General features: G+C 35.8%; 1 protein-coding gene across 1 annotated transcript in view; it reads right to left on the bottom strand.

Annotated features, from left to right (window-relative positions):
- eIF5B (eukaryotic translation initiation factor 5B) overlaps window positions 1-22654 on the bottom strand; it is a 530511-nt gene that overhangs the window by 236340 nt on the left and 271517 nt on the right. Inside the window, exon 14 of the mRNA XM_090397300.1 lies at window positions 11861-12002. Coding sequence (XP_090253426.1) covers window positions 11861-12002 — 142 coding nt within the window. The remainder of the gene's footprint in view (window positions 1-11860; window positions 12003-22654) is intronic.

Below are 22654 nucleotides of genomic sequence, written 5' to 3'. Positions count from 1 at the left end.
CTCCAGCATATCTTTTTCTCCCGTTTTCATGTCACCTTTATCATCTCTAACTCCTTTTACAGCACTCTTTCCTCCATTCCTAAGCTTCAACAACCTCCAGAATATTTTGACACCTTCTTGATATTTATTTTCTATATTCTTGCCAAAGTCCTCCCATCACTTTTGTTTAGATAGTTTTACACAGTATTTAACATTCTTGCATTTGTCTCTGTATTCTCTAAGAGCACAAGCTGACTTATTTGCCAGGAACTTTTGATATGCTTTCTTCTTTTCCTTCACAGTCTCTTTAACTTCCTGTGTCCACCATGGAGTTCTAATTTTTCTATTCTTGCAGACAATTTCACCACATGCCTCTCTAGCTGAATCAATTAGGGCTTTCTTCAAGGCTGCCACTGAATCTCCAAGGTTTGATTCCTGTTTTCAAACTCTTTCATTTTTTCTTCAATAATCTTTGTGTATTTTATTCTACACTTCACATCTGAGAGCTGCTCAATTTTTATTTGCTTTACAACTTTATTACATGTTATTCTTTTCAATGTGAAATTCAATTTTATCCTGCTCAAGACTAAATAGTGATCACTTCCAATTTCAAATCCTCCATACACTCTGGTGTCCTGCACCAGAGAGAAAGCATCACTATCAACAATAACATAGTCAACGAGACTTTTCTTATTCCTTGCCTCTTCTCTCCATGTGAATTTGTGCACATTTTTATGTTGGAACATGGTGTTAGTAATAACCAGTTCATGTCCTGAGCAGAAATCCAACAGATGTTTGCCATTATTATTAGCTTTGCTCTTTTCTCCAAATTTTCCCAAAATATTTTTGTATGTCTCACACTCATTTCCTACTCTGCTATTTAGATCCCCAAGAAGGACCAACTTTCATTTTTCAATTTGTCAGTTGCTTTTTCTAAAGCCTCAAAAAATTCCTCCACTTCTACCTCATTAGAACCTTCTGTGGGACCATAGGCACAAATAAGTCTCGTTGTCCAGTTCCCCATTCTCATATTTGCCCAAATCACTCTACTTGAGACTGACTGCCATTCAAGAAGATTAGCCTCGTATTTTGTGTTGAATACTATGGCTACTCCTTCTTTTCCTTGATTGTCATTGCCTGAATATAACATTTTGTATTTATTGCTCGGAAAGGGCTCACCGGTTTTTGTCTTTTTTTTGTTTCAATCACTCCTATTATGTCGATCTGGTACTTATCTAATTCCTCAGCTAGCTCCATTTTTTGCCATTCAGGCTTATGTTGACAGTACTGATCTTTAACTCTGGTGATGTTGAGTTGGGGTGTTTTCAGATTTGTTCCTGTAGCTGACTTTTTGTTGTTCATCCTGGTTCCCTGGCGAAAACAACGGGGGCTTTGTTTAACTGAGTGACGCCCCAGCCGGCCTGAAATTTTTTCATGCCGTAACATCATTTTTCATATTGGTTTAACCAATAAGAATACAATTAGGTCGGCTAAATTCCAAATTGCCAACCCATCCTCGTTCGTTCAGTATCCAAGTAGATACCCAACAGGGTGCACCACGAGAAGATGAGGATTGGAGATTAGGTCAGAAGCCCAGGTCGGTTCTCTGCATTCCTTTAAAGGCTATGTGGAAGTCTCCTCTCAGTTATACAGCTTTGACCTTTAAGCACCCCAGCTATCATTTAAAATATGGTTAAAAACTGAGCTACCAAATAAGCTAGTTTAATATTTGACATTTCTCTTATCCTCTAGCTTCAATGTCTTACTAATTCAAGTTCTCCATTGAGAACACATCCGACGTGTTCTCAATGGAGAACTTGACTAAGAGAGCCACAATCTTTGTTCCAGTGGAACTGCTCCTTTCAACCGAACTCAACCACTTACAAAACACCTTCCTCTCTAATGATAAAAGCAATTACAATATTAAAAAAAAGCAATCAGTTCCTTTTCCCTGGCCATCTCATCAGAAGGAGTTCAGAAATGCCATCGCCATACCCTGCATCCATGGCACATCAGAAAAAACAGCCAATACCTTAAAAAAAGTACAACTTCCACACGGTATTTAAGCCCCACTGTAAACTTGCTACCCTTTTCCATTCTACCAAAGATTAGCTCCCTCCTCTCTCAATGCCTGGAGTTTATAAAGTACCTTGTTCCTGCAAGCTGGCATACTTTGGACAGGCAGGTATTAGATAAGTATCAGAACAACATAATAGGGGTAACTGAAACAAAAAAGACAAAACGTGGCGAGATCTTTTTGAGCAATAAATACAAAATGTTATATTCAGGCAATGACAATCAAGAAAAGGAAGGAGTAGCCATAGTATTCAACAGTAAATACAAGGCTAATCTTCTTGAATGGCAGGCAGTCTCAAGTAGAGTGATGTGGGCAAATATCAGAATGGGGAAAGAGACAATGAGACTTATTTGTGCCTATGGTCCCACAGAAGGTCTAAGGTAGAAGAGGAGGAATGTTTTGAGGCTCTAGAGAAAGCTACTGACACAATGAAAAAGGAAAAGTTGGTCCTTCTTGTGGATCTAAATAGCAGAGTAGGAAGTGACTGTCAGGCATACAAAAAAATGTTTTGGGAAAATTTGGAGAAAAGAGCAAAGCTAATAATAGTGGCAAATACGTGTTGGATTTCTGCTCAGGAAATGGACTGGTTATTACTAACACCATGTTCCAACATAAAAATGTGCACAAATTCACATGGAGAGAAGAGGCAAAGAATAAGAAAAGTCTCGTTGACTATGTTATTGTTGATAGTGATGTTTTCTCCCTGGTGCAGGACACCAGAGTGTACAGAGGATTTGAAATTGGAAGTGATCACTATATAGTCTTGAGCAGGATAAAATTGAATTTCATATTGAAAAGAATAACATGCAAGAAAGTTTTAAAGCGAATAAACGTTGAGCAGCTCTCAGATGTGAACTGTAGACTAAAATACACAAAGATTATTGAAGAAAAAATGAAAGAGTTCGAGAACAGGAACCATACCTTGGAAATTCAGTGGCAAACCTTGAAAAAAAAAAAAAAAAAACATGATTAATTGTTTTTTCAAAGCTTGTGGTGAAGAGGCATGTGGTGAAGTTGTCTGCAAGGATAGAAAAATTAGAACTCCATGGCGGACACAGGAAGTTAAAGAGGCAGTGAAGGAAAAGAAGAAAACATATCAAAAGTTCCTGGCAAATAAGGCAGCTTGTGCTCTTAGAGAATATAGAGACAAATGTATGAAAGCTAAACAAAAGTCATGGGAGGACTTTGGAAAGAACATGGAAAATAAATATCAAGAAGGTGGCAAAATATTCTGGAGGTTGTTGAAGAAGCTTAGGAAGGGAGGAAAGAGTGCTGTAAAAGGAGTTAGAGATGATAAAGGTGACATGAAAATGGGAGAAAAAGATATCCTTGGAGTATGAAGTAATTACTTTGAAAATTTGCTAAATGAAACAAGCAGTGATGACAGCACAGTGATAAAAAAAAACACTGACCAGGCATGCAGTCAGGAATACATATCCATACTTGAAGTAGAAAAAGCCATCAAAGGCTTGAAATGTGGAAAGGCAGCAGGTGTAGATGATATTCGACCAGAAATGCTGAAGTATGGTGGTATAAAAGTCTTACAGTGGCTGCACTGCACTGCATAGTTCAGAAAGCCTGGACACAGGGAAGAATTTCTGATGATTGGAGTAGAGCTCTCATAGTACCCATATATAAAAAGGGAAATAAAACTGAATGTGAGAATTACAGAGGTAAATCCTTACTGAGTGTTTCTTGTAATATATATATGCAAGTATACTTGAGAAACGGTTGAGAAAAATTGTCGAAGAAAAGCTTGGTGAAGAACAAGCTGGATTCAGGTCGAATAGAGGCTCTCAGGATCCCATCTTCACTTTACGATAAATAGCGGAGAAATCATGGGAATATAACAAAGATCTGTATTTAAGTTTTGTTGATTTGGAAAAGGCATATGACAAGGTACCAAGAGAGAGAGAAGCTATTCAGTACGCTACAGTTATATGGTGTCAATGGGGCATTATATCAAGCAATACTTAGTCTTTATTTGAGTTGTAAGTCAGCAGTTAGAATTGAAGGAAGTACAAGAAGATGGTTTAATGTTAAATCTGGTGTGAGACAAGGATTTACATTATCCCCTCTGTTATTCATTATCTATATGGATCACATTATGAAGGAAAGTGGTATTAAACCTGATATCAAAATTGGAGATGTTAATGTCAGCTCTTTGCTTTATGCAGACGATGTTATACTTCTAAATAAATTCGCTACATGTGTGCAAGATTCTCTGACTAAATTGAGTAACTGTTGTAATAGATATGGTATGAAGGTCAGCAATAAAAACACAAAGACCGTTTAAATAGGCAGAATCATTGAAAATGTCAACTGTATTGTGAATGGAGAACCCGTGGAACAAGTAAAACATTTCAACTACTTAGGCTTGATTTTTAGTGAAGATAATAAATTAAATATGGAAATAGACAACAGAATCAACAAAGCTGATATGGTAGGAAGTCAATTGAATAAATTCATATGGAATAAGAGAGAAATTAGGCAGAACACTAAATTAGCTATATACAAGACAGTGTTCAAACCAGTTTTAACTTATGGATCTTAGAGCTAGGTCAGAAGTGAAACACTTGACCAAAGGCTAGAGACCGCAGATATGAGAGTCCTAAGAAAGATTAGATGCGTGAACAGATGGGATCAATGGCAATATCATATTAAAAACGAGGATATTAGGAAAGAACTTGACATTGTCAGCATCCAGGAATGCGTTAACAGAGCTAATCTCAGGTGGTGTGGTTACGTAAACAGAATGGGCGAGGAAAGATTGGCGAAACAAGTGTTCTCTGCCAAGTTGGCAGGAAAACGACCCAGAGGAAGACCAAGGTATTGATACGGTACAAAGTGCCTTAGAGGATAGAAATATAAGATCTGGTAATGTTGGAGTCTTGACAAGTAAAAGACTGATTTGGAGGAAAATTGTAGATAGGAAGTTAGTAATGATGTAAATTTACATGTAGTACTATGATATCCTGTACACCCCTTGAGGGTACATGGCAAGAATTAGATGATGATGATGAGGTAGATCAGCAACCATCTGCCTAGAAGAACACAAATCATACATCTGCAACCATGACTATGGTCAGTCTGGCCCGGTAGACCATGTTTTGGATACACCTCACAGGATCTCCTGGAAAAAAATCACCATGCTCCACCACAGTAAATTCAAAAAAGAAAGACTATTTTTAGAATCTGCAGCAGCACTCAGAAATCAACCAAATCTAAATAAATACAGATGCATTAAACTTCAAAAATTTGGGAAACATTAATCATCAGAGATCCCACCTTACATTCTAGGCCATTTACAATTGCCCATAGAGGTCACCCCACCTAGATAGGACTTTAGAGTCACCCATATGTTTAGCTTGTGTATTATGTTGTAATTGTGTGTATGTTACATTATTTTTTTTGTAATACCTGAAGATTTCTCAGTGACTGAGACAAAATATTGGAAGTATCAAAATCAGTTTTAATCCTTTCTGAGTGCTGTATACATTACATTAAGCCTCCAACATGATATATGGTTGTGTAAGCTCAATCATTAAGAAACAAGAGAATGTTAATTGTTCTTTAAATTACGGACGTTGAGGAGACTATTAAGAATCCATGGACTGCAAGAGTGACCAATAAAAAGGTTTTAGACAGTATAAAGACAGAATGCTCCTTGTAGGTGATGATTGCTAAACAGAAGTTGATGTACTTCAGACATATTATGTGAGCTAATGAATCATGGAAAAGGCAGTTATGTTGGGGATGATTGAAGGAATGAGATAAAAAGGAAGATTGCAAAACAGTTGGATAGACAACATAAAAGAACTTACCAAGAGGCCAAGATCACCAAGAGTCAAAAACAACTGGATGGCACATAATAACAACAAACTCCTCAATCTATTTAATTATCACACATTCCTGGAAAATTCAAGCACCATTATCTCCTATTTTATTCTAAACAACACAAATTTCACATACTTTACATAGAATGAAAATTTTCAAGTCAAACCTCAAAAAATTTTCCCTCTATTTTTAATATCTAACATACACACACACACTTTATTAATATATATAAATAGAGCTTTTTATTGTCAAACAATAAGTGCCAGTACGCATTCTTTGCTAGCAGGGAAAGTTGAAAATTAGTATGATACTGCATCAATTTTTTTTTTTTATAATATTGATCCCATACACAGGTGGTTAAAGGACCTAATTTTATAAGCACATCAGTGTCATGCAGGTAAGGACTTAGAAGTTTATTGACTTTTTTTTTGTTGTTGTTTGAAGAGTTACAGGTTGTAGTTCTTTGGAAACCTTTTGACTTCTTGCAGTAGGCTAATCCAGAGGTAGATAGAATAAAAGCAGATTTGATGTATTTGCAGTTGCACAGTAGTAAAGTGGTACTGTGCAGCAGCTGCTGCTCTTGTGTTAGCAGATGCAACAGAAAGTGGAGAAATGATTGTTGCCAGTTCAGTGGAACAATGACCATTGTTAAAGCTCATGGAATAGACAAAGAGCTGAAACACTGCATATGTCAGACAGAGATTGTCTATGAGCCGAATTGTTCTCCTCTGTATAGCATCAAGAATTTTCAGAGAAGTTTTAGGAGCTCCACTCCAAACATGTGAGTAGTATTTTAAGCATGGGCAGATTTGAGATTTGAATATTATTAATAGCTGATTGGGTCTAAAATAGCATCTTGAACAAAAGAGACTGAAAGAAGACCTCCACATAGCCTTGAAAGGAATGCGGAGAACCGACCAGGGCGTCTGACCTAATGTCCAATCCTCACCTTCTCGTGGTGCACCATGTTGGGTACACCACGAGAAGTACCAAATCAATATATGGATATTTGATATATAGATCGACATTTGAGGGGTGACTGAAACAAAAAAGACAAAAACTGGCGAGATCTTTCTGCGCAATAAATACAAAATGTTATATTCAGGCAATCACAATCAAGGAAAAGAAGGAGTAGCCATAGTATTCAACACAAAATACGAGGCTAATCTTCTTGAATGGCAGGGAGTCTCAAGTAGAGCGATGTGGGCAAATATGAGAATGGGGAACTGGACAGTGAGACTTATTTGTGCCTATGGTCCCACAGAAGGTTCTACAAAGGTAGAAGTGGAGAAATTTTTTGAGGCTTTAGAAAAAGCAACTGACACATTGAAAAAGGAAAAGTTGGTCCTTGTTGGGGATCTAAATAGCAGAGTAGGAAATGATTGTCAGACACAGAAAAATATTTTGGGAAAATTCGGAGAAAAGAGCAAAGCTAATAATAATGAAAAATGCCCGATGGATTTCTGCTCAGGACATGGACTGGTTATTACTAACACCATGTAACCACATAAATGTGCACAAATTCACATGGAGAGAAGAGGCAAAGAATAAGAAAAGTCTCATTGTCTATGTTATTGTTGATAGTGATGTTTTCTCCCTGGTGCAGGACACCAGAGTGTACAGAGGATTTGAAATTGGAAACGATCACTATTTAGTCTTGAGCAGGATAAAATTGAATTTCATATTGAAAAGAATAACATGTAAGAAAGTTTTAAAGCGAATAAAAGTTGAGCAGCTCTCAGATGTGAACTGTAGACTAAAATATACAAAGGTTATTGAAGAAAAATGAAAGAGTTTGAGAACAGGAACCAAACCTTGGAGATTCAGTGGCAAGCCTTGAAGAAAACCCTGAGTGATTCAGCCCAAGAGGCAGGTGGTGAGGTTGTCTGCAAGGATAGAAAAATCAGAACTCCATGGTGGACACAGAAAGTTAAAGAGGCAGTGAAGGAAAAGAAGAAAGCATATCAAAAGTTCCTGGCAAATAAGTCAGCTTTTGCTCTTAGAGAATACAGAGACAAATGTAAGAAAGCTAAACACTGTATAAAACTAGCTAAACAAAAGTGATGGGAGGACTTTGGCAAGAACATAGAAAATAAATATCAAGAAGGTGGTAAGATATTCTGGAGGTTGTTGAAGAAGCTTAGGAATGGAGGAAAGAGTGCTGTAAAAGGCGTTAGAGATGATAAAGGTGACATGAAAACGGGAAAAAAAGATATCCTGGAAGTATGGAGTAATTACTTCGAATAATTGCTAAATGAAACAAGCAGTGATAGCACAGTGGTTAAAAACATTCAACAGGCATACAGTCTGAAATACATATCCATACTTGAAGTAGAAAAAGCCATCAAAGGCTTGAAATGTGAAAAGGCAGCAGGAGTAGATGATATTCGACCAGAAATGTTGAAATATGGTGGTATGAAAGTGTTACAGTGTCTGCACTGCATAGTTCGGAAAGCCTGGACAGAGGGACGACTTCCCGATGATTGGAGTAGAAAATCTAATAGTACCCACATATAAAAAGGGAAATAAAACTGAATATGAGAATTACAGAGGTATTTCCCTACTGAGTGTTCCTGGTAAGATATATTCAAGTATACTTGAGAAACGGTTGAGACGAATTGTAGAAAAAAAGCTTGGTCAATAACAAGCTGTATTCTGGCCAAATAGAGGCTGTCAGGATCAGATGTTCACTTTACGACAAATAGTGGAGAAATCATGGGAACATAACAAAGATCTATATTTGAGTTTTGTAGATCTGGAAAAGGCATATGATAATGTGCCAAGAGAGAAGCTATTCAGTACGCTACAGTTATATGGTGTCAATGGAACATTATATCAAGCAATACTTAGTTTGTATTTGAGTTGTAAGTCGGCAGTTAGAATTGAAGGATGTACAGGAAGATGGTTTAATGTTAAATCTGGTATGAGACAAGGATGTACATTATCCCCTCTGTTATTCATTATCTATATGGATCACATTATGAAGGAAAGTGGTATTAAACATGATATCAGAATTGGAGATGTTAACGTCAGCTCTTTGCTTTATGTGGATGATGTTATACTTCTAAATAAATCCGCTACAAGTCTGCAAGAGTCCCTGACTAAATTGAATAACTGTTGTAATAGATATGGTATGAAGGTCAGCATTAAAAAGACAAAGACAATGAAAATAGGTAGAAATTGTTAAAAATATCAATTGTGTTGTGAACAGGGAACCTATGGAACAAGTTAAACATTTCAGCTACTTAGGCACAATTTTTACTGAAGATGGTAAATTAAATATAGAAATAGACAACAGAATCAGTAAAGCTGGTATGGTAGGGAATCAACTGAATAAATTCATATGGAATAAGAGAGAAATTAGTCGGAACACTAAATTAGCTGTATACAAGGCAGTGTTCAAACCAGTTTTAACTTATGGATCTGAGAACTGGGTCAGAAGTAAAACACTTGACCAAAGACTAGAGACTGCAGATATGAGAGTCCTGAGAAAGATTAGAGGCATGAACAGATGGCATCAATGGCAATATGATATTAAAAACGAAGATATTAGGAAAGAACTTGATGACATTGTTGGAATCCAGGAATGCATTAGCAGAGCTAATCTCAGGTGGTATGGTCACTTAAACAGAATGGGCGAGTAAAGATTAGCAAAACAAGTGTTCTCTGCCAGGTTAGAAGGAAAAACGACCCAGAGGAAGACCAAGATATAGGTGGATTGATACGGCACAATGTGCCTTAGATGATAGAAATATAAGATCTGATAATGATAATATCGGAGTCTTGACAAGTAACAGACTGATTTGGAGGAAAATTATAGATAGCAAATTATTATGATGTAAATTTTTTATGTAGTACTATCATATCCTGTACACCCCTTAAGAGTACATGACAAGAATTTGATGATGACGACAAAAGAGAATGGCTAGTTTTTTTGATGAGATGTGTTTGTGACAGGAGATGAATGTTAGTCCAAGTAGAGAGATTTGATCTTGTCTAGTGATTTGTAGATTACTAAGAGCAGTGCCATAACTAGCTTTTTCATGGGCTTTGTGCAACATTTTATTTTTGCCCCCCCCCCCCCAAAAAAAAAAAAAGAAAGAAAGAAAAAGAAACACAATAGAAAGGATAGGTGAATTTATAACTTTAACCAAAAACGTTACAGAATTGGCCTCCACAGTGACAAAATTTAAAATTTGAAAATGAAAATATAATACCGATTATTTTTTTGATACCCCATTTCAGGCCCTTTCGTCCTGAGCCTGTGCATCCACCCAGTTATGGTAGTGTCTAAAGATAAGAGAATGTGATTTGAGGTTTCTTTTACAAGAGAAGAGGCAAGACTGTGTTTTAGTGGCACTGAACGTGACCTGACTGTCCTTGCCTCATTGAAGGATAGTACGTAGGTCAGAGTTTAAGGTACTAGTTGTAGATAATCTTGATGCTTGGGATGTCTGCACACCACATGGTTTGTCAAATGAGTAGAATGAATGGAGAGCAAGTCCTATTCTTTGCAAAACTATGGATAGGGTTTGTGGTGATTAAGAGCAGGTGATTATGTACATGAGAAAGAGGATAAGTAATGGGATGGAGCACCAAAGTACTCCTGCATTGGTGATGAAGCTTGAAGAGAGGAAGCTAGCAATCTAATTACAGTGGTGATGGCAATTGGTAGTTTGACAGTAGACTTCTCCTGTTCTGGTCCCTATTATTTTAGTATAAGGAGGGTTCACTGTATTCACTCTGTATAATAAGAATAGGTTTATAAGTCCATAATATTATGAGATTTAAAGACTAGCAATCTTGATAGAAAGTTGATCCATATATGGAATGGTAAAACCACATGATATGGAGTCTGATCTGCTCTCCTAAAGACCATGAACCCTTCTACAAACATCTTGGGATTAACAGAATTTTCTGGTCATGTGGTGCCTTTTCATATACAGGCCAGACTTCAAGAACTTTTGAGATAAGACAGAAAGAACATCATTCAGTCTTATCATCCCCCCCCCCACACACACACCATGACTGATTGAAACATGAACTCTCTGCCTTAGAAGACATCTCTCACAAGGTAAAAGAATCAACCATGGTCATCTGTTCATATAGCATATACTTAATAATAACAACCAAGGAATGATCTATGTGACATATGAAAATTTCATATCGGATCCTTTTAGAAGCTAAATTTTTCAGCAAACTACTTACAAAGAATTCTAAACAACAGCTGACTTACTTCACCTCTCATGTTTCCACTATTTAGTTTACAGATGCCAATTTTAATTTTTTTTTTTTTTTTTGTATTTATCCAGAAGAAGCCACAAGGCTTTTAGTGGTGAAACTAGTCGGTTATTTATATTCACTGTAGTTATTTTTGAACATTAAAACAGTTGTTCTCTAGTTTAAAGAGCTTCATATTTATTAATTTCAGTTTTGATTTTAGTCTCTCTCTCTCGCTCACTCTGAGTGATATATTTTTGCTATAGATGTTTCAAATTTATTAAAGAACCAATGTCACAATATCCTCTACCATCTACTCTAAACTTTCACTATAGCACAACATAACTACTCACTATAACATACAACAAATGAATTTCAGCTCCATTCCCATGTAATCAGTGTCCCTAAAAATTCACTACAGAAAATTCTCCACCATACAAATCATTTGTCTTTAACATATTCATTACAGTGAGAAGTAACTATCATGTTTTCAATTAATAGTAACCAAATAATTTAATCAAGTCATTTATTTAGGTCATGATAATACAAATTTTTGACAAAGATACCAGAATTAATTAAATCTTAAAGCCTTTAACCACCCAAACAGCCATACATATGAAATAACTTATGCAAATGTGATATCACATTCTATGGGCACCGTATCCATGTATTTCATAACGCCTAAACACATCATGGCTGGTACAGTGGTTAAAGTACTTTGTTAACCAACAGATGTTTAAATCTCACCTTGTTTAGAGCAACAACAAAGGGTGTTTTTTTCTGTTTAAGAAGAGTAATCGATTCTATAGTTTGAGGTTCCAGTCCATGCATTATATCTACTACAAGAATGGCAATATCACAAAGAGAGGAGCCCCGGGAACGTAAATTACTAAAATAAAAGAAACATACAAAAATCATAATCTGAAAATACACAGTAAGTGTGCTAGTTGACTCTGGCAACCTCAGAACCAAATAGGCATTCTTATTATATTTATGTATCACTTTATAAATTTAAATTGTAGATAAATCTTTAGATTGAATTTTACTATATTTTGCACGTATGTAAATAAACATGTAAAATGCATACTGTTTTTTTGTTTAATTTTTATAATTTGTATTATAAGAACTTATGAAAATAAATATATTAAAAAATGCCTCATTTTAAAATGTAGAAGTACAATATTTTGCCATCTTCACTAGGTCTGTTTTCTAATGTCATCTGGTGTTTTCTTTTTTAATGGCAATGAGCCATGAAAAGCAGATAGTCCACTGTGCTTATTTTAAATTTTGATGTATGGGAATACTAAATTTGAAACCAGAATTTCCTTATAAGGAGGCTGGTAATTTGGATATTATGTTATCCAAATTATTAGCTCCAGACTCTTGGATATCTTCTAGAGTATTTTTATTTTAAAAGAATTCAACTTTTAACTCTTCCTGGGCCAATAAAAATGCCATCTTCAATATAAGGAACTTCAAGCAGGCATGTGCAAACATCTTCATTGTTATCCACATACACTGCCTACATGTAGAAGCTACAATATTTACAGACTGTGAATTAAATGTCTGTGAATGGTATTTGTCCATAGCATTCATCAGAATTTCTGAAAGTACTTGAAAGATACACTGATTACATCTGTGCTTATTTCTTAGATTTTTTAAGCGACTTTTCATTAAAAACTGACTTTAGTAGGTCTCAAGTTCTAGCTTCATTTTTCTTAAGCAGTTATGACAGAACAAATCAAGGGACTGACAGATTTAACTCATCCTAACCACAAAAATTAGAAATTATGACAGTGTATAATACAGTTGACTCATAACAAATCCAGTGCAACAAGTGCCAATTATAAGAAACTATGATAAAGTCCCAACTAAATCCTATTCTAAATGAAATTCACTATGCAAACTATCCAACATAAAAAACTATTTTTGTGGTGACTATAGTAAGAGTCAACTATACCTAACAAAGCATCATATCAGAAAAGGATGTTTATGCATGTCAGGTCATGTTTAAAGGTCATGTTTAGGTCATGTTTAGCCAGTGAGAACATTCACTGGCTATTCCATAATAAAGCAGCAGTTTTTATGAGGGCTAAGAAAGCACAATTTTCCCCTTTTGCAAACGTATGTGTAAGTAATCACACACACCTTCAAATTTAAAGATTTAAGAGTTTGCTTGCCATATACTCTACCATCTTTAATGTGAAATCATTAAAAATAGCAGGATTTAGAGCAGCGGTCGCCAAAGTGGTCGATATCGACCCCCAGGGGTCAATATAACATTGTTAGGGGTCGATTCGGGCTCAGGAGTCGATTGGGGGTTGATAGAAAAATATAAGACATCATTGTACAGGTAATATTTAATTCGGTTAACTTGGATTACCTCCATCCTGAATGACAATGCAATTGAGAGTGAATCGTGGAAGCAGTGACATGAATAGGACCTATAAGATGGAGCAAGGTCATGAAAATAGTTACGGAGGTCAAAATGACGTATTTACCAATAAACAGATGTCCGTGGTTCCCACCTGTGGTACATTCTATATATACTTATAGGAAGATTGTATTATTATTATTTTGTTATCTAAATTAAATTTTATATTTTATATATTATTTATCCCTCCTATCAAATATGTGATGTTAATAAGAACGTCAAAAACGTATCCCTTTGACGTTAAGCCAATATAATAATAGATACTATATTATACATACAAGAAACACTGTAACTATAAAATAAATAATCTAAAAACTCACATAAGTGTCTTTTTTGCTTGTTCTGTTATAATTATGTAATAGTAAAATAGAGGGGGTCGATAAAAAGTCAAGAAACTCTTGAAGGGGTCGACGGTCAAAGAAGTTTGGCGACCCCTGATTTAGAGTAATAAAAGCATAAACTACTATGCATTAATTGTTTAGGAATGTAAACAAAACTTATCTACTGCTTTCTACCTATCTAAAAAAGATCAAACACTTATTTGATGGATGCAGTGCATCTACCGTTTTTACAAAATAACAAATGTTTTCATGTGCAGCAGACTATATATGTAGACCTCAAGTGAAACTGATGGTTATGTTTATCACAAGATTTTAGTTGTAGTGGTTCAAATACAAGGTATTGTAGCTCATTATCAAATTCATCATCAAATCATGAAGAATGAGTGTTTTTCATCATTGTTTAAGCATAAGCTATTGTTTTGTTGACCTTTATTTAACATTAGTATTTTTAAAGTAATTAATTATGAGTAGTTGAGATCAACATTGAATGATTAACCAGGTTTGACTCGTAGATTTTTTTTTTATTCATTAAAACTAAATGTAACTCCAACAAGTTTTGCTGTCATTATGGCTAACAGTATCTTCATTTAAATATCTCATAAGATGCTGTCAGCCATATGGTCAAATTTCATTGTTGAGAATGTAAACCATTTTTAACATTAGCATATGTGAAATAAATTCGGGCTTTACAAGCTTGTGCTATGAACAAATTAACAAATGAACTCAAAGTTGGGAACTACCTGTGTGTGTGTGTGTGTGTGTGTGTGTGTGTGTGTGTGTGTGTAAAAATAATAAAATATACCTGCTATATATAAAATATATATATACCTGCTATATAAAAAATATATATATATCTGTAAATGCACAAGGAAAAAATTTAAAAATAGCAGATTTAAAAAAATCTGCCTAAGTATATGGTGGATAACTAAGAACATTAAAATAGGAATATAGTCATTACAGAAATGGAAGTACTCTACTAAAAGATGATAAATGGTTAATACAGATCCATAATAAACATGCATAGGCATGACAATCTCCCCTCAATATGAATCTGTGTGAGAGATAGTATGATGCAGAATTTAATTTCAGGTTTAAGCTTGGTACAGTTTGTTATTTATCTCTGTTCCGTAAAGTCTGCCACTAGAATAGCCTGTAATGTTCTGCCTGTAATCACCATATAAGGTACAATGGGTCTCACAAGGACTGAGTTAACCTAGCTACAGTGTCTACAGCCTTGTCGTCACTGAAACCAACATGGCTTTGTGATCCTGATTCAAGACAGGTGAATATCCAAAGCAAAGCCTTGTAATTTGATGTAACATGCTGGATCTAAGATGATCTGTTATCTTTAACATTAGTTAAAGATAATTTAATTGTAATAGAATGCAGTGGTAAGATAGTGGACACAAAGAAACTGGACAATTTAGACTAATCAGGAAGAATGTAGGAGGAGAAAGTTGTTAGATTTCTGTAAACTTGACCTTATAGTAGGTAACACACTTTTTTAAAGTACCAAAACAAAGACACTATATATGGAAATCACAATCAGGATATGTTGAATGATACCAGAAGAGATAGAGAAACCAATTCAAGTCATGCTGTAGCTAACCACGAGCTGAAATAGAGAATGATCACTCACTTATTAGTGCTAAATATAAAATAAAATATAATACATAGTGAGGATTAAAAAATGAATTATTGAAGACCTAATGCATAAAAAATAAATTTTAAAAAGAAAACAGAATACATGCTGCTTGAGTTAAACACTCAGAAAGACTGAACAGTTATGAAGGAAATAACTAAAAACAATCAGCAAGCAAAGTATTAGGGTTTACAAACTTACAACCACAAGAAGCCTCAGATTACAAATAAGATAGAGAAAATGTCAATTATTGAAACAAATTGGGACCATTTTTAGTTCAGCTAATCAAATAGTTGGGATAATTAAACATGCATTATAATACTCAGTTTATACGAAACAAAGTGAAATTAGACACGTGTGACTATCTCTTTGGAAGTACCAAAGTTTATGCCACCAAATCTAAAAAATTAGATTTCCCTAAGACATCTGCTAAAAACTCAACAATCCTTAATGACCTTATTTGAAAACCTAGCTGCACTCTCTTCATCTCTATAGCAGCAAGCAATGCAAGACCTTTTTTCATTCAACTTTAATTGTTCCATTAACACATTTTAATTTAGTTATTATTAACACAAAGGGATAGCAATATTAAAATAAAAATAAAAAAAATCAAAAGCAATGGAAGATATGTCAGGGATGTTCAAGGATTTTCAGCATCCCCTCATAGCATATTATTATTGTTGCAGGCAACTCCAAGGAGTCCTTAGACTCATCGAGGGAGGCCCTAACATCATGTCAAGAACAACTATTCAACATTCACACAGTATCTATCATACTTCGCCTTGAACTCATTCACAGTCATGGCACCCACAACAGACTCTGGCAGCTTATTCCACTCATTCACCACTCTCCAAGTAAAAAACCTGGCTCTAACACCCTTGCTAACCACACTCTTGCCCAGTTTCCATGGATGGCCCCTGGTCCTCCCACAACCAGTCCTGTTCTCAAAAGAGACTATGATGCAGAATTTCATTTCAAAAATATCTTCTGAATTAATCTTATAGAAACCCTTCAGTAAATTGAATGTCTCAATCATATCATCCCTTTTCTGCAACACACAAATCTTCAACTTGTTCTCATAAGGGACATTCCATAGACCTGCTATCATCTTGGTCACTCATCTCCGGATCCTCTCCACCTCCTACCCATCAAGAAAACACAATGGCGCCCAAATCTGGGCACAGTAGTCTAGATGGTGTCTTATCAAGGCTTGATACAGAGGAACAATAACTTGCTTGTCTCTGCTCATCAAAGTATTCTTCAGTAACCAAGTGATTTTATGAGCTGATTTTTTTGTCGCCTAAACTTCAACTCCCTATCCACCAACACTTCCAAATCCCTGGCCTCGTCAATCTCCTGGAGTACGGTTCCATCAATGTGGTATACTGCTGCTAATCTTTTCACCCCAAAAAGCATAACCTTACATTTTGTCACATTAAATTAACATCCATTCTCCTTAGCTCAGTCCACCAAACTATCCAAATCACCCTGAAAAATTTTGACATCCTGTGCATTCACTATTGCTCTACCCAACTTTGCATCATCAGCAAACAAATGAACAGTTCCTATTAGAGCCTTTCCTATATCGTTAATGAACAAATTAAACAGTAATGGTCCAAGAACAGAACCCTGCGGCACACCACTAGTCACAGGCCATCTTTTGGACTCTACTCCTGAATAAACTACTCTCTGATATCTCTCCATCAACCACCCTCCTATCCATCTCACCAACCCTATATCCATCCCCATATGCTGCAGTTTACTGATTAGAATTCTGTGTGGTATCCTGTCAAAAGCCTTAGCAAGGTCCAGCAAAATCACTGTAAACTCATTAACCTTATCCAGTTCAGCTGTCACTGTGTTATAAAATGTGAGCAAGTTACTGAGGCATGATCTACCCTTCACAAAACCATGCTGTCCCCCATACAGTATCCCATTTTATCTATACATTCATGTATTTCCTCTTGACTACTTTCTCCAAGACCTTGACTATGACTCCTGATATGCTGATCAGTCAGTAATTTACAACAGCAGTCTTGGAACCTCCTTTATGCAGTGGAACTATTTTCCCCTCTTTCCACCCCCTCGGGACTAACCCAGACCCGAGACTCAAATTAAACAAAATGGTCAAGGGCACCGACAATTCTGTGGGATTGGTATGCCATCCAATCCCACAGATGAATTCACATTGACGGTTTTGTAATAGACTATTTACCTCCACTTCATTCACCAAAATTCCCATATAAGCTATTGGTTCCTTCATTCCTGCAATATCACCACCTAGATGATATACTATTGCAAAGTGCTCGCTCAGTAATTCCACTATATCAACTGATTCAGTTATCTCACTACCATTGGCATTCTTTAAAATTATTCTACTGTATACATTTTTTCTTTTACTTGCAGCATATCGAAAAAACTGTTTGGGATTCTCTTTAGCCTAATTTTCTTTCATAATCCGCTTTTGCTTTTCTTTCCACACTCGTTACCCTTCTGGCCTGCACTTTATATTGTTCATGTGCCTGCAAGGTCACCTTTCTCCTTAAATTTCTTCCATAGTTGTTTCTTTTTTTGCAGCTCAAGCTTAATGGTGTTATTCATCCATTTAACCCCTACTTGATTTACTATTTGGACTCTAGGTATACAGTCAGCTATTGCCTCCTGCAAACACTCCTTAACCATATTCCATGCACTATCAACATCTAGTCCTTGCAGTTTTACATGTCATGGCATTGAACAAAGCAATCTCCTAAGTTTGTCATACTTACCAGCCCGGTAATTCCACATGTATCCTGTCTTAACTGAAAATTCAACACATTTAGCCACCTCCCAGGTCAAGACCCTATGATCACTCTCACCAATTGGTGGCAACGTAGTCATATTTACAGCTAAATTCTCAGATGCAATTACTAGGTCAAGCACTCTCTGACCCCTAGTATTTTCCATTACATGCTGTCGCAGATAGTTATCCCTTAATAACTGCATAAAATCCAATTCCTTCTTCCCACGTGTCCTCTCTTCCTTCCAATCAATGTTACCATAGTTGAAATCCCCCATAATAATTACCCTCCTTCCACTCATTACTTCTATTTGCATATGCATACTATCTCCACCATCTATTCCATTATCTGGTCTATAGCAGCACCCAATGTATATTTTGTTCTGCTAGTCTCAATCTCACACCAAATAGCCTCAAATGTGCTCTTTTTTCTATCCTGCAGTTCAACTTCTATTCTCCTTGGCTGCAGTTCATCAGCTATCATCAATAACACTCCCCTCCCCCCATTTTATTTTCTCTGTCCCTCCTGAACCCACTATACCCCTACATTCTATTCCACTAGCTATATCATCTTCTGTCAGCGATGTTTCACTAATGCCAACAACCTGGGGCCTGGAAGAGCCAACCAAGACCAAATATTCTTCCTTCTTGTTCCTAATACTCCTGGGATTAGTATACATGAAATGCAGAAGCCTGTTAGTCCCATCCCTATCCTGATGCCTTGATATATGAAGTATATATAGTATTTTTTATTAAAAATGAGTCTTAAGAACTCTGCCTCTTCTTCTTCAACCTTTGTTCTGTCCACTGCTTGATAGCAGTGGACAGAACGAAGTACAGGTCACTGAGTATCCGAAAATTCCGTCACTGCATCTGGCAATGTGGCCAGCCCATCTCCACTTAGCCTGTTTTATGTATTTTACAATATCCATGACACCTGTTTGAGATCTTATCCAGGTATTTGTCTTCCTATCTCTTAATGTTATTTTTAACATACTTCTTTCCATGCGATGTTGTGTTGTTCTCAGCTTTTTGTTTAGGGCTTCTGTTAAAGTCCATGTTTCTTCTCCATATGTTAGGACAGGAAGTATGCACTGGTCGAAAGCTTTCCTTTTTAGACTTATAGGGATGTCACTTCTGAATATGTCTCTCATTTTCCCATAAGCCAGCCATCCAAGGTGAATTCTTCATTCAATCTCTTTTCTTTGGCACTCCTCAAAGGATAACAATTGGCCCAAATATACATATGAAGTAACTTGTTCTATTTCATGTTTTTGAAGTTTGACAGTTTCATGGTTAATATATTTATTCATCATTTTTTTTTTCTCTATTTATTTTTAATCCAATTACTCTGGAGGTTTCATTTAGCTGATTTAGCCTTTCTTCCAGATCTTCAAGATTATCTGCTATTAGGACAATATCATCTGGAAATTTCAGATGATGCAGCCTTTCTTCATTTATGTTTATTCATTTGGTTTCCTAATCAAGGCTTCTAAAGACTTCCTCTAGTGCAGCTGTAAATAATTTGGGAGATATGGTGCCGCCTTGCCGGATGCCTTTTTGTATTGGGAACTTTTCACTGTGTTTATATAATTTAATTACAGAAGTTGCATTATTGTAAATATGTTTTAGTGTTTCAATATATGGTTTCTCAGTTCCCTGGGTTTCAAGCGCTTTTAGTGTTGTAGATGTTTTAACTGAATCAAATGCTTTTTTGTAGCCTATATAGGCCAGACATAAGGGTTTATTGTATTCAATTGATTTTTCAATGAGCTGTCTTAACGTGTGAATGAAAGTTTATTTTTCACTTGGTTAGACTATAATAAATTTAGTTTAATCCTTTATCCAAGTGTGAGCAAACAGTTTGCACCTGAAAGTATCTTCAGGACTAGGGTAAGGTGGTACAACATCGGGCAACTCATTGCAAAGGTGGAGCAAGCTAACATCACTCCTATCTCAGTATCTCCCATAATGCAAAACACATCTCCTTGTAGATATGTATAATGTTATGCATTAATGGAAGGGCCACTACCCAGAACTAGTTTCGATCTTTATCCAAGTGTGAGCCAGCTTTGTTTACTCACACTTGGATAAAGGATTAAACTAAATTTATTATAGTCTAACCAAGTGAAAAATACACTTTCAACATCTTTCTCTAAATCCAGAGTAATTTAATAAAAAGGTGGCACACCGTTTGGCAACTCCTATAGGTAGAGATGACCTTACTAATGCTTCTGCCTGGTATCTCCACTTGGGCCTGGCACCACTGAAGAGACCTCAATAAAGGTCGAAACTAGTCTGGGTAGTGGCCCTTCCCTTAATGCATAACATTATATATATCTGCAAGGAGATGTGTTTTGTATTATGGGAGATACTGAGATAGGAGTCATGTTAGCTTGCTCCACCTTTGCAACGAGTTGCCCGATGTTGTACCACCTTACCCCAGTCCTGAAGATATTTTCAGGCACAAAGTTTGTTTGCTCACACTTGGATAAAGGATTAAACTAAATTTATTATAGTGTAACCAAGTGAAAAATAAACTTTCAACATCTTTCTCTAAACCCAAAGTAATTTAATAAAAAAGGCGGCACACCTTTTGGCAAATCCTATAGGCATAGATGACCTCGTCATTGCTTCTGCCTGGTATCTCCGCTTCTAGGTCTGGCTCCCAGTGAAGAGACCTCAATACAGGTCGAAACTAGTCTTGGTAGTGGCTTATTGCATAACATTATACATATCTGCAAGGAGATGTGTTTTGTATTATGGGAGATACTGAGATAGGAGTCATGTTAGCTTGCTCCACCTTTGCAACGAGTTGCCTGATGTTGTACCACCTTACCCCAGTCCTGAAGATACTTTCAGGTGCAAACTTTGTTTGCTCACACTTGGATAAAGGATTAAACTAAATTTATTTTAATATGTGAATATGTTCCAAAGTATTGTAATTCTTTCTAAATCCAGCTTGTTCATAGGATTGCATTCCCTCTAGTTTAGATTTTATTCCATTATTTATAATTTTTGTAAAAACTTTATATATAGTGGGGAGTAGGCTTATAGATCTGTAGTTTTCAATTTCTTCCTTATTGCCCTTTTTAAAAATTATTATTAGAAGTGAATTGTTCTAATTTTTTGGAATTTTTCTCTGTTTTAGGCATTTATTAAAGAATTTAGTCAGCTGTTTGATGACAGGGCTTTCTTCCAGTTTTAAGAAGTCTACCATAATTCCATCTTCTCCTGGAGCCTTTCCATTCTTCATTTCCCACAGTGCCATTTTCCACTTCACCTTGTAAGATCTCTGGGACATCGTATACTTCCTCATTCGAGTTATCCATAGTTGATTCTTGGATGTCTTGGTCCTTATATTTATAGAGTTCAGTATAAAATTCCAGAATTCTATTGATTATTGCATCTCTATTATAAGTTCACCATTTTTTCCTCTTACAGCAGCTATTTTCTTTGTTTCATCTGATAAATGTTCATCTTAGGACCTTCATATTACTATTGTTTTCTATTGTTTCTTTAATTTTCCTAGTATTATGCGATCTAATTTCATTTTTCATCCTTTTGTATTTAGTTTTACAAATTTCCGAATATTCTATTTTATTGGTCTCATTCAAATATCTTTTCATATCTCTTCTTTTCTTCATCAGGTCTGTCTTAGTTTTTCCTCTCTTTGGTGCCTTTTTACACCTCCTATAACTAGTGCACAATTCAAGATAGATTTTGTTAATATTTCATTAGCATCATTGATGGTAGTAGCTGTGTTTAGCTTTTTTAGTTAATTTTTGAGTGATTCTCTATAACAGCTTTTATTGTGGTAGAGGTTTTGTAGATTCACTAAATTGGACTATTTATATATAAAAATGGGAACGGAATGAGCTCATTCCGTTCCCATTTTTTGTTGATGCATACTTTTGCCCGTACTAGTCTGTAGTCACTTCCTGTATTAAATCTATTAAGCACTTCGGTATTATTTATTATATATCTTATGTTGGAGAGGATGAAGTCTATTTCATTGTAAGTTTGTCCATTTGGGCTTCTTCAAGTCCATTTTTGGTTAATTTTCTTCTTGAAAAAGCTGTTCATAATAAAGAGGTTATTTTGTTCTGTGAATTCAATAAGTCTTTCTCCTCTTTCATTCCTCTGTCTAAATCCAAATTTACCGATGGAGTTCAGATGGTCATCTCTGCTTCCAATCTTGGCATTAAAGTCACCCATTATAATTATGTAGAATTCTTTAGAATTATTTAATGTGGATTCTAATGTTTCATAGAAATCTTCTATCTCTTCATCTGGATGGTCTGTAGTTGGGACATATACCTATATAATTTTCAGTTGGTATCTT

The sequence above is a fragment of the Typopeltis vanoorti genome, chromosome 8, assembly GCF_054136105.1.
Source record: "Typopeltis vanoorti isolate ZY-2024b chromosome 8, IOZ_Tvanoo_1.0, whole genome shotgun sequence".
NCBI classification, from domain to species: domain Eukaryota; kingdom Metazoa; phylum Arthropoda; class Arachnida; order Uropygi; family Thelyphonidae; genus Typopeltis; species Typopeltis vanoorti.
Note: the sequence above shows the minus strand (reverse complement) of the source record. Positions and strands in the feature narration are given on the sequence as shown.